Below are 13,645 nucleotides of genomic sequence, written 5' to 3'. Positions count from 1 at the left end.
TTGATGATTTGTGTGAGATTGAGGGTATCTAGCTTAGATTGTAGGACTGTCGGAGTGTTAAGCATATCCCAGTTTAGGTCACCTAACAGAACAAACTCTGAAGCTAGATGGGGGGCGATCAATTCACAAATGGTGTCCAGGGCACAGCTGGGAGCTGTGGGGGGTCGGTAGCAGGCGGCAACAGTGAGAGACTTATTTCTGGAGAGAGTAATTTTACAATTAGTAGGTCGAACTGTTTGGGTATGGACCTGGAAAGTATGACATTACTTTGCAGGCTGTCTCTGCAGTAGACTGCAACTCCTCCCCCCTTTGGCAGTTCTATCTTGACGGAAAATGTTATAGTCAGGTATGGAAATCTCCGAATTTTTGGTGGCCTTCCTAAGCCAGGATTCAGACACGGCAAGGACATCAGGGTTAGCAGAGTGTGCTAAAGCAGTGAGTAAAACAAACTTAGGGAGGAGGCTTCTGATGTTGACATGCATGAAACCAAGGCTTTTTCGATCACAGAAGTCAACAAATGAGGGTGCCTGGGGACATGCAGGGCCTGGGTTTACCTCCACATCACCCGCGGAACAGAGGAGGAATAGTATGAGGGTGCCGCTAAAGGCTATCAAAACTGGTCGCGTAGAGCGTTGGGGACAAAGAACAAAAGGAGCACATTTCTGGGCATGGTAGAATATACTCAGGGCATAATGCGCAGACATGGGTATGGTGGGGTGCGGGTACAGCGGAGATAAGCCCAGGCACTGGGTGATGATAAGAGAGGTTGTATCTCTGGACATGCTGGTTGTAATGGGTGAGGTCACCGCATGTGTGGGAGGTGGGACAAAGGAGGTATCAGAGAGTGGAACTAGGGGCTCCATTGTACTCTAAAACAATGATAACTAACCTGAACAACAGTATACAAGGCATATTGACATTTGAGACAGCGAGGCATACAGTAATCGCAGGTGTTGATTGGGAGAGCTAGCACAACAACAGCAGGTAAAATGGCGTTGACTAGGCAGAGAGGGTTGGATTAACTACACACAGAGCCTGAATGGAGTACAGTGATTAATGGACAGTCCAGCAGGCATCAGCTATGTAGCCAAGTGATCACAGTGTCCAGGGGGCAGCAGTAGATGGGACAGGGAAGACGCCACTACGCTAGCGACACAGCGTTTAAAGTTAGTTGCCCGGGGGTGGTAGGGGGGGGTTGGCAGGGAGATGTGCCTGCTAGCAGGGAGATGTGCCTGGCTCACGGCTAACTGGTGCTAGCTTCGTAGCAGTGGCATTAGCCAAGGTCCAGAGTTTACAGCAAGGATCCGGTGGAGTATTGGGCTCTAGCTGTGTATGAGTGTGGTTCGGGTGAACAGCTGAGTAGGCCGGGAAGGATAGCTTCGGTACTGGGTGCAAGCTAGCTGTGAAGATCAGAAGTAGTGGTCCAGGGATTACGGCAGGAATCTGGCATTGTTGTGGAGAGACAGTTCGATACTGGTAGACTGGCGAGTATTATCCAGGATAAAAAAACTGTCTGGCTGTGCAGAAGGTAAAAGCCGCTAACAATGACTAAATAGCTTGTAGCTAGTTAGCTGGTTAGCTTCTGGAGGTTCTTGAATGTGTTCTAAAATAAAAAATAATAGCGATTCCGTATCACATTGGGTGAGGCAGGTTACCGGAAGGTATAATCGAATTAAAAATCGAAAAGATATTGAAAAAAAATATGGGTCCAGTGAGTGGTTGGGCTGGCTGGGGACACAGCGATTCAGACAGTTAGCAGGCCTGTGCTAACAAGCTAACAGTTAGTAGGCCGGGGCTAAACAAGCTAGCAGTTAGCAGACCGGGGCTAAACAAGTTAGCAGTTAGTAGACCGGGGCAGGCTAGCAGTTAGCAGGCCGAATTAGCATGCAAGCAGGTAGCTAGGGCTAGAAAGTTAGCCTTTGGGGGACGTCGCGATGGGGTTAAGTCTGTTTATGCCTCTTCATGCGGTGACATCAATAGACCGGTCATGGAATTAGTAGGGTTCCAAATAGCTATAGGTGGCTAAGCTGGCCTAGCTGGTTAGCATAATGGGCCTTCAGCGGTCTTCAGTCCTCGGGCAGATTATGTCGATATTCGAGTCGTAGGGGATCTGCGGGGTTCCATGCCCCGTACCGGCTGTAGAAGGGGTCCGGATATTGTAGCCCAGGTGTATACTTCGGTGGTAGCACAGGAGCTCTGGCCGGGCTAGCTTCAAGCTAAGTGGATGGAAAAGCTTGCCAGGAGTAGTCATCCGGGGTTGCGGTTATCTAGTTGTGAAGATCCAGATGAAAATGTCAGTTTGCGGTGGGAATCCGGGGATAAAAATAATAGGTCCGTTATGCTCTGGTTAGAGTCGCGTTGTTCGAACTGGCGAGAGCTTTCCGAGCTAAAGGTTGGCTGATGACCGCTAGCAATGGTTTGCTGACTGATAGCTGGTAGTTAGCTGGCTGGCTTCAGTTGAGGGGTTCCAGATCCGAAGTAAATATAAATACTTTCGGGAAAAAAGCAGATCCAGGCTACATTGAGTGAGGCGGGTTGCAGGAGAGTATTTAGATGTTGAGGTTTAGCAAAATATTTAGAAAGATATGCGAAGAAAAATATGTAAAAACGATATATACAAGGGACAGGACAAGACTGCTACGCCATCTTGGATACTCATAGGACTTCATGTTACACAATACATGTATGTTTTGTCCTATAAAGTGCATTTTTATATCCAGAAATCTCATTTTACATTGGCGTGTTATGTTCAGTAGTTCCAAAACATGTAGTGATTTTTGCAGAGAGCCAGAGAGCCATCAATTTACAGAAATACTCATTATAAATGTTGATGAAAATACAAGTGTTATGCATGGAACTTTAGATCGACTTCTCCTTAATGCAACCTCTGTGTCAGATTTCAAAAAAACTTTACGGAAAAAGCATACCATGCAATAATCTGAGTACGGAGAGCAGAGCCCAAACCAGCCAAAATAAATATCCACCATGTTGCGTAGTCAACATTAGTCAGAAATAGCATTATAAATATTCACTTATGAATACAGAATGCACTCTCAGTAATCCCAGTTTGACAATAAATGTTTGATTTGTTTCGATAAAGTTCATAAATTATGTCCATATACATCCTTTTGTTAGAGCATTTGGTAAACAAATCAAAAAGCGCGTGCAACTTCTAGCGGAAAGGTCGGACGAAAATTCCAAAAAGTTAGATTACTGGTCATAGAAACATATCAAACATTGTATAGAATCAATCTTTACAATGTTTTTATCATAATTGTTCAATAATGTTCCAACCGGAGAATTCCATTGTCTGTAGAAAAGCCATGGAATGAGAGCTAACTCTCTCGTGACCGAGCGTCATGAGCCTGTGGCACTCTGCCAGACCCCTGAATCAAAGAGCTCCCATTCCCCCCTCCTTTATAGTAGAAGCCTAAAACAAGTTTCTAAAGACGGTTGACATCTAGTGGAAGCCTTAGGAAGTGCAAATTGACCCATAGACACTGTTTTCGATAGGCCAAGCGTTGAAAAACTACAAACCTCAGATTTCCCACTTCCTGGTTGGATTTTTCTCAGGTTTTCGCCTGCCATATGAGTTCTGTTATACTCACTGTAGAAAAGGCCCATGGAGTTGGTGGAATAATCCTTTAATTCATTGCCACTTACTCAGCTGGGCCAGGGGCACTTTAATTAGGTCAGGTGGACATGTCCGACAGATCTATAAAACTCCATAAAAGGAGGAAATTGCCATCGCCTGATCTCGCTGCTTTCTCTTCCTTAACTCCATCTGATCCAGATGTTCTGTGCATCCATGAATCCACCACAGACTACTCTAAATATACCACTTTATGGTTAAAGGAATTCCTACCTCAGTCTCATCCATTCCTCTGTCACCTTCACTGTCAGTCATCCTACCTGTCCAGCTACCCACACAGATTCCACTAATCTATCACTCACAGACATCATTCAAACAGTTTTAGAAACTTTATAGTGTTTTCTATCCAAATCTACAAATAATATGCATATATTCGATTCTGGGACTGTGTAGGAGGCAGTTTACTCTGGGCACGCTATTCATCCAAAGTGAAAATGCTGCAACCTATCCCAAAGAAGTTAATGATGTTCTCACTGTCTTCCATCTACTCTACATGTTTACAGATGACCTCACTAGGAAGCTAGGTAAGTAGTGTCTTCAGATCATCACTTTACCTGAATTATGTCAACCATTTGATGTTTTACATTTTTAAACTGCAATCCAGGTCATTTGGTTCCGCTATTAGATGAAGCACATGGATATTCACATTAACCTGTTGTATAAATAAACCAAATATCTGACATTGTATTCCCATTTGAACTTGTATGCGTTTTAAATTAGTTGAAAGTGCAGTGATGGACATTATGGTGACAACAAAACCAAATATCAAACACTGTTTTTCCACTGTAATTTGGTTGTGCTGGATGGTTGAAAACACTGGAAATTAAATTAACTTTTGGCAGTCTTCATGAGTGGGTGAATATACTGTAGGTTGTTATCTCGTTGATCAACATCTCAACCAAATATTACCCAAATATCCACGTTGAGATTACGTAGTTTGCCCAGTGGGTAGTTTCTGATGGACCAGGATCTCTGATTGACCAGTCACATTTATTTAATGACATTAAGAAGTGGTGGCAGGGTAGAATATCTTCATTGGAGAAGTTGTCTCACACTGGAGTTATTTAGGTGCGTGGAACTCAATTGGGATTTGTGACGTTAGAGAAGTGATTTGAGACAAGGAGTCCCGGAGAGAGAGACTACATCTTCTAGTGTTCATGTTAATGATGTTCTCACTGTCTTCCACCTACTCTGCATGTTTACAGATGACCACAATGGGAAGCTAGGTAAGTAGTGTCTTCAGATAATCACTTTGAAAGAATTATGTGAACCATTTTATAAAGGCGATTCGTAATCCAATTCAAAACTTACGTTGAAGCCCCAGGTATGTGATGCTGCCATCATACACGCTTTCAAAGTAACCACAAAAGATGGAATACAAATCTCGAATAGTGTAAAAACAAACAGAAATGTATTTGCCAGACAATGGCTCCACGTTTCCAAAACACAGGTCATTTCACAGGTTACAGAGTCTTTCCATGATCAAAGCAAACATGATTATTTAAACAGAAAACAAAATTATATATAGCAGAAGTTTTATGTTCATGTAATAAATAAATAAAACGTCCTAGGACTCCATACCTGAGTCCTAGCTGACCCATAATGTATGGTAACTCCATACCTGAGTCCTAGCTGACCCATAATGTATGGTAACTCCATACCTGAGTCCTAGCTGACCCATAATGTATGGTAACTCCATACCTGAGTCCTAGCTGACCCATAATGTATGGTAACTCCATACCTGAGTCCTAGCTGACCCATAATGTATGGTAACTCCATACCTGAGTCCTAGCTGACCCATAATGTATGGTAACTCCATACCTGAGTCCTAGCTGACCCATAATGTATGGTAACTCCATACCTGAGTCCTAGCTGACCCATAATGTATGGTAACTCCATACCTGAGTCCTAGCTGACCCATAATGTATGGTAACTCCATACCTGAGTCCTAGCTGACCCATAATGTATGGTAACTCCATACCTGAGTCCTAGCTGACCCATAATGTATGGTAACTCCATACCTGAGTCCTAGCTGACCCATAATGTATGGTAACTCCATACCTGAGTCCTAGCTGACCCATAATGTATGGTAACTCCATACCTGAGAGCTAGCTGACCCATAATGTATGGTAACTCCATACCTGAGTCCTAGCTGACCCATAATGTATGGTAACTCCATACCTGAGTCCTAGCTGACCCATAATGTATGGTAAATCCATACCTGAGTCCTAGCTGACCCATAATGTATGGTAACTCCATACCTGAGTCCTAGCTGACCCATAATGTATGGTAACTCCATACCTGAGTCCTAGCTGACCCATAATGTATGGTAACTCCATACCTGAGTCCTAGCTGACCCATAATGTATGGTAACTCCATACCTGAGTCCTAGCTGACCCATAATGTATGGTAACTCCATACCTGAGTCCTAGCTGACCCATAATGTATGGTAACTCCATACCTGAGAGCTAGCTGACCCATAATGTATGGTAACTCCATACCTGAGAGCTAGAAGACCCATAATGTATGGTAACTCCATACCTGAGAGCTAGCTGACCCATAATGTATGGTAACTCCATACCTGAGTCCTAGCTGACCCATAATGTATGGTAACTCCATACCTGAGTCCTAGCTGACCCATAATGTATGGTAACTCCATACCTGAGTCCTAGCTGACCCATAATGTATGGTAACTCCATACCTGAGTCCTAGCTGACCCATAATGTATGGTAACTCCATACCTGAGTCCTAGCTGACCCATAATGTATGGTAACTCCATACCTGAGTCCTAGCTGACCCATAATGTATGGTAACTCCATACCTGAGTCCTAGCTGACCCATAATGTATGGTAACTCCATACCTGAGAGCTAGCTGACCCATAATGTATGGTAACTCCATACCTGAGTCCTAGCTGACCCATAATGTATGGTAACTCCATACCTGAGTCCTAGCTGACCCATAATGTATGGTAAATCCATACCTGAGTCCTAGCTGACCCATAATGTATGGTAACTCCATACCTGAGTCCTAGCTGACCCATAATGTATGGTAACTCCATACCTGAGTCCTAGCTGACCCATAATGTATGGTAACTCCATACCTGAGTCCTAGCTGACCCATAATGTATGGTAACTCCATACCTGAGTCCTAGCTGACCCATAATGTATGGTAACTCCATACCTGAGTCCTAGCTGACCCATAATGTATGGTAACTCCATACCTGAGAGCTAGCTGACCCATAATGTATGGTAACTCCATACCTGAGAGCTAGAAGACCCATAATGTATGGTAACTCCATACCTGAGAGCTAGCTGACCCATAATGTATGGTAACTCCATACCTGAGTCCTAGCTGACCCATAATGTATGGTAACTCCATACCTGAGAGCTCGCTGACCCATAATGTATGGTAACTCCATACCTGAGTCCTAGCTGACCCATAATGTATGGTAACTCCATACCTGAGAGCTAGCTGACCCATAATGTATGGTAACTCCATACCTGAGTCCTAGCTGACCCATAATGTATGGTAACTCCATACCTGAGTCCTAGCTGACCCATAATGTATGGTAACTCCATACCTGAGTCCTAGCTGACCCATAATGTATGGTAACTCCATACCTGAGACCTAGCTGACCCATAATGTATGGTAACTCCATACCTGAGACCTAGCTGACCCATAATGTATGGTAACTCCATACCTGAGTCCTAGCTGACCCATAATGTATGGTAACTCCATACCTGAGACCTAGCTGACCCATAATGTATGGTAACTCCATACCTGAGTCCTAGCTGACCCATAATGTATGGTAACTCCATACCTGAGTCCTAGCTGACCCATAATGTATGGTAACTCCATACCTGAGTCCTAGCTGACCCATAATGTATGGTAACTCCATACCTGAGTCCTAGCTGACCCATAATGTATGGTAACTCCATACCTGAGAGCTAGCTGACCCATAATGTATGGTAACTCCATACCTGAGAGCTAGAAGACCCATAATGTATGGTAACTCCATACCTGAGAGCTAGCTGACCCATAATGTATGGTAACTCCATACCTGAGTCCTAGCTGACCCATAATGTATGGTAACTCCATACCTGAGAGCTCGCTGACCCATAATGTATGGTAACTCCATACCTGAGTCCTAGCTGACCCATAATGTATGGTAACTCCATACCTGAGAGCTAGCTGACCCATAATGTATGGTAACTCCATACCTGAGTCCTAGCTGACCCATAATGTATGGTAACTCCATACCTGAGTCCTAGCTGACCCATAATGTATGGTAACTCCATACCTGAGTCCTAGCTGACCCATAATGTATGGTAACTCCATACCTGAGACCTAGCTGACCCATAATGTATGGTAACTCCATACCTGAGACCTAGCTGACCCATAATGTATGGTAACTCCATACCTGAGTCCTAGCTGACCCATAATGTATGGTAACTCCATACCTGAGACCTAGCTGACCCATAATGTATGGTAACTCCATACCTGAGTCCTAGCTGACCCATAATGTATGGTAACTCCATACCTGAGTCCTAGCTGACCCATAATGTATGGTAACTCCATACCTGAGTCCTAGCTGACCCATAATGTATGGTAACTCCATACCTGAGTCCTAGCTGACCCATAATGTATGGTAACTCCATACCTGAGTCCTAGCTGACCCATAATGTATGGTAACTCCATACCTGAGTCCTAGCTGACCCATAATGTATGGTAACTCCATACCTGAGTCCTAGCTGACCCATAATGTATGGTAACTCCATACCTGAGTCCCAGCTGACCCATAATGTATGGTAACTCCATACCTGAGTCCTAGCTGACCCATAATGTATGGTAACTCCATACCTGAGTCCTAGCTGACCCATAATGTATGGTAACTCCATACCTGAGTCCTAGCTGACCCATAATGTATGGTAACTCCATACCTGAGTCCTAGCTGACCCATAATGTATGGTAACTCCATACCTGAGTCTTAGCTGACCCATAATGTATGGTAACTCCATACCTGAGTCCTAGCTGACCCATAATGTATGGTAACTCCATACCTGAGTCCTAGCTGACCCATAATGTATGGTAACTCCATACCTGAGTCCTAGCTGACCCATAATGTATGGTAACTCCATACCTGAGTCCTAGCTGACCCATAATGTATGGTAACTCCATACCTGAGTCCTAGCTGACCCATAATGTATGGTAACTCCATACCTGAGTCCTAGCTGACCCATAATGTATGGTAACTCCATACCCGAGTCCTAGCTGACCCATAATGTATGGTAACTCCATACCTGAGTCCTAGCTGACCCATAATGTATGGTAACTCTATACCTGAGACCTAGCTGACCCATAATGTATGGTAACTCCATACCTGAGTCCTAGCTGACCCATAATGTATGGTAACTCCATACCTGAGTCCTAGCTGACCCATAATGTATGGTAACTCCATACCTGAGTCCTAGCTGACCCATAATGTATGGTAACTCCATACCTGAGTCCTAGCTGACCCATAATGTATGGTAACTCCATACCTGAGTCCTAGCTGACCCATAATGTATGGTTACTCTATACCTGAGTCCTAGCTGACCCATAATGTATGGTAACTCCATACCTGAGTCCTAGCTGACCCATAATGTATGGTAACTCCATACCTGAGTTCTAGCTGACCCATAATGTATGGTAACTCCATACCTGAGTCCTAGCTGACCCATAATGTATGGTAACTCCATACCTGAGTCCCAGCTGACCCATAATGTATGGTAACTCCATACCTGAGTCCTAGCTGACTCATAATGTATGGTTACTCTATACCTGAGACTTAGCTGACCCATAATGTATGGTTACTCCATACCTGAGTCCCAGTTGACCCATAATGTATGGTAACTCCATACCTGAGTCCTAGCTGACTCATAACGTATGGCTACTCTATACCTGAGACCTAGCTGACCCATAATGTATGGTTACTTCATACCTGAGACCTAGCTGACCCATAATGTATGGTTACTCTATACCTGAGACCTAGCTGACCCATAATGTATGGTTACTCTATACCTGAGACCTAGCTGACCCATAATGTATGGTTACTCTATACCTGAGACATAGCTGACCCATAATGTATGGTTACTCTATACCTGAGACCTAGCTGACCCATAATGTATGGTTACTCTATACCTGAGACCTAGCTGACCCATAATGTATGTTTACTCTATACCTGAGACCTAGCTGACCCATAATGCCAAAACCCTAAATAAGTATAGGAAAGGTGAACATGGGAAAAGGGCTGTGTCCAGGTGAGGCTCCATCTTGCTTTCAAATACCCATGATAACAATAGTAGGAAACCAGAAACATGATTTCATCAACCAAACTCCTTGTTCTTGTGGGATCAAAACAATTACAACTTCAAAACATAGAGGAAACCTAATGTGGGCCTCCAGCAGCAGACACAGCTTGGTGGTCTGGGTTCTCACTTGCCTAACCAGCCCTCTGGAGTCTGGGTGGTTTGTGTGACTTGCCCCATGAGCCACGAGTTTAGTATTTGCTATTTAGTCGCTGCCAAGTCAACGGCTTCTCTTCCTGGGTTCCAAACTCAAAACAAAACACAACAATATAATATAATACATACTATACATAACATTACAAAATACAATACAAGATATATACAAACGTATTCACAGTCCCCGTTGTTCCGCAAGGTGCTCTTTTATCTGTTTTTTTCCATCTGTTTTTAGTGTTTACTTGAGTTAACTGGGGTGGCAGAGAGTTCCATGTAGTTCAGTGGAGGCTGCTGAGGGGACGATGGCTCATAATAATGACTGGAACGGAGCAAATGGAATGTCAACAAACAACTGGAAACCATGTGTTGGATGTATTTGATACCATTTCACTTATTCTGCTCCAGCTTTTACCATGAGCCTGTTCTCCCCAATTAAGGTGCCACAAACTTCCTGTGATGTAGTCATGGCTTTATTTAATACTCTGTATTTCCCAGCCTCTGTTCTGGCCCTGGGGACTGTGAAGAGACCTCTGCTACATGTCTTGTGTGGTAGCGGTGAGTGTCCTAACTGTGTGCCAACTGCTTGAACAGACAGTTTGGAACCTTTAACCCATCAACACTTCGTACAGAGACAAGAGTCATCCCGATGAGAACCATATCTCTGGGGACGAAGTTTCTTCTCTTGTTAATTTTTTTGATCCTGCAACTCAGGAAGATACTCTTTGGTCCACCTCTTCCAGAACAAGTCTTACAATAAGCTGAGAGTACAAACCATTAGGAACACTTTCCTAATATTGAGTTGCACCCCATTTTGCCTCAATTCTTGAGGGCATGGACTCTACAAGGTGTCAAAACCTTTCCCAAAGGATGCTGGTCCATGTTGACTCCAATGCTTCCCACAGATGTGTCAAGTTGGCTGGATATCCTTTGGTGGTGGACCATTCTTGATGCACACGGAAAACTGTTGAGAGACCAACACTTGACTCATCTGACATCAATCTATAGACCTGTACCCCTTTCTTTTCTTTCCGAAACAATTGAGCGTGCTATCTCTGATCAACTCTCTCGTTATCGCTCTCAGAACAATCTTCTTGACCCTAACCAGTCCGGCTTCAAGACGGGTCACTCAACCGAGACTGCTCTTTGTGTCACGGAGGCTCTCCGTATGACCAAAGCAGATTCACTCATCTGTTCTCATCCTCCTAGATCTATCCACTACCTTCGACACTGGAAACCATCAGTAGAGAGGATCTGGGTCTGCACCACGTTTTCTAACTACTGGTGTCCCCCATAGCTCTGTTCTAGTTCCTCTCCTCTTCTCTCCATACACCAAGTCACTTGGCTCCATCATATCCTCACACCTCTCCATCAAAATGGACAACTCCACAGTGTTGTCCTCCCAGAGTGCAAAGAACCTTGGCGTGAACCTGGACAACACCCTGTCATTCTCTGAAAACATCAAAGCAGTGTCTCGCTACTGCAGATTCATGGTCGACATCCATATGACCATACCTCAAATAGGAAGTGGCACAGGTCCTAATCCAGGCACTTGTCATCTCCCGTCTTGACTACTAGAAATCTCTGATGGCTGGTCTCTTTGCTTGTGCCATGAAACCCCTGCAATTGATCCAGAATGCTACAGCCCGCCTGGTTTTCAACCTTTCCAAGTTCTCCCATGTCAACCCAAATTATTCGTCCACTACAAGATCATGGTGCTTGCCTACGTAGCAGCAAGAGGAACTGCCCCTCCCTACCTTCAGGCTATGCTCAAACCCTACACCCCAACCCGAGCACTCTGTTCTGCCACCTCTGGTCTCTTGGCCCTCCCACCCCTCCGGGAGGGCAGCTCCCGCTCAGTCCAGTCCAAGCTCTTCTCTGTCCTGGCACCCCAATGGTGGAACCAGTTTCCCCCTGAAGCTAGGACAGCCGAGTCCCTGCCCATCTTCCGAAAGTACCTGACAACCTTTCAATCACCCACCAGTGAATGCTCTTTTCAGATCAGTGCAAATCAGAGTGTGTGCATATATTATTTGCTAGTTAGTAAGTTATTAGCCTAGTTAACTGTACAGGTCGTAAACAGAGCCCACCGTTGATATAACGCCTCTTCTGGTAAGTGGTCTGTCCTGAATGGATATTTGTAAATTTATTGAGTCTGATTCAATGCACCATTGTACTTTCTACTGGTAGCATGTTCTGATCCCAGTCCAGATCCGTTATCTCCTTTGCTTTCTCCTCTTCAGGAATAGAGGCAACAACTTGACTGTTGCTGATCCATTTGTTCAGTCTAAAGCCTCCTTTAGAACACAGTGATGTGCGGTCCTGAGTAAGTGTCAAGGCTTCTTCCTCACTTGCTGATTACTTTAGACAGTCATCCATATAGAAGAGCACCTCCAATCCTCCAGCTCCTTTTCCAGATCCAGAGAAATCTCAGGTCTGTATTCTGCTCTGCAACTCTCACCTGGTGGAACATGACTTCAATATCTGTCATGAAGGCAACAGGCTCTTGGTGGGATCTGGACAAAACACCAATGATATGGTTTGTCATGTCTGGACCCTGTAGAAGCTCAGCATTCAGTGATGTCTCTTGTTAGGTGGCTCCACCGTCTAATACCACCCTCAGATTGTGCTTCTTGGGATGATATACTCTGTGGTGAGGAATATACCAAACTATCTTGCTGCTGTCGTTCTGTAAGTCTTTTCCATCACTGCAAAGCCTTTGTCCAGGATGTCTGCCATGAAGTTGGTATAGTCCTTACAGGACCAGGGATTCTTACTGAGTTTCCATTTCAGGTTGAGAGCATGCTGTACTGCCACACAGCAGTTTTTGGGAAATTCAGCATCCTCATTCCTCAGTGGGAGGCAAATAATATAGTGACCACCACCAGCTTGGCTGACAGATACACTCTCCATGAAGATATGAACTTCTCTTGATATTTCAAGCTGCTCCTCATGGTGGTGCTCTGGGAAATCATGCTTGACCTGTTGCTGCAGCAACTCTTCCAGCTCTACCACAGAGATTCTGTGTGACATTACATGAGACCGCCCATAGGTGGAGACATTCCCCTTTTTTAGAAGCCCATTCACAATCCAGACCAGAGTGGTTTTCACAGCGTAATGGGCCTTATCTTCTTGGCTGTTTATGACCATTCATGGCTCAATGGCCTGAGGTATGTTTGTCAACAATACAACTTCAGAATCAATCTGCTTGAGATGCACCTTTCCAGATATGGCCATATGTTCACAGCTGTCTGGTTAGGAATCAGTGGAGGCTGGTGGGAGGAGCTATAGGAGGACAGGCTCATTGTAATGCCTGGAATGTAATAAATGGAACGGTATCAAACATCAATCCTATTAAATCCAATTTGATTGGTCCCATACACATATTTAGCAGATGTTATTGCTTGTGGAAACCACATGGACAACCTCATGTTTGACTCCATTCCATTGATTTCACTCCAGCCATTACAATGAGCCCATCCTCCTATAGCT

At 44.4% G+C, this 13,645-nt stretch overlaps 1 protein-coding gene across 1 annotated transcript in view; it reads left to right on the top strand.

Annotated features, from left to right (window-relative positions):
* Nucleotides 1-13,645, top strand: part of LOC109885886 (butyrophilin subfamily 2 member A1-like) — a 46,618-nt gene that overhangs the window by 22,319 nt on the left and 10,654 nt on the right. Inside the window, exons 8-9 of the mRNA XM_031812999.1 lie at nt 4,156-4,176; nt 4,858-4,878. Of these exons, the coding sequence (XP_031668859.1) occupies nt 4,156-4,176; nt 4,858-4,878 (42 nt within the window). The remainder of the gene's footprint in view (nt 1-4,155; nt 4,177-4,857; nt 4,879-13,645) is intronic.

Source organism: Oncorhynchus kisutch, unplaced genomic scaffold (genome assembly GCF_002021735.2).
Source record: "Oncorhynchus kisutch isolate 150728-3 unplaced genomic scaffold, Okis_V2 Okis04b-Okis11a_hom, whole genome shotgun sequence".
Taxonomy (NCBI): domain Eukaryota; kingdom Metazoa; phylum Chordata; class Actinopteri; order Salmoniformes; family Salmonidae; genus Oncorhynchus; species Oncorhynchus kisutch.
The sequence above is the reverse complement of the archived record's forward strand: the minus strand, read 5'-3'. Positions and strand labels throughout refer to the sequence as shown.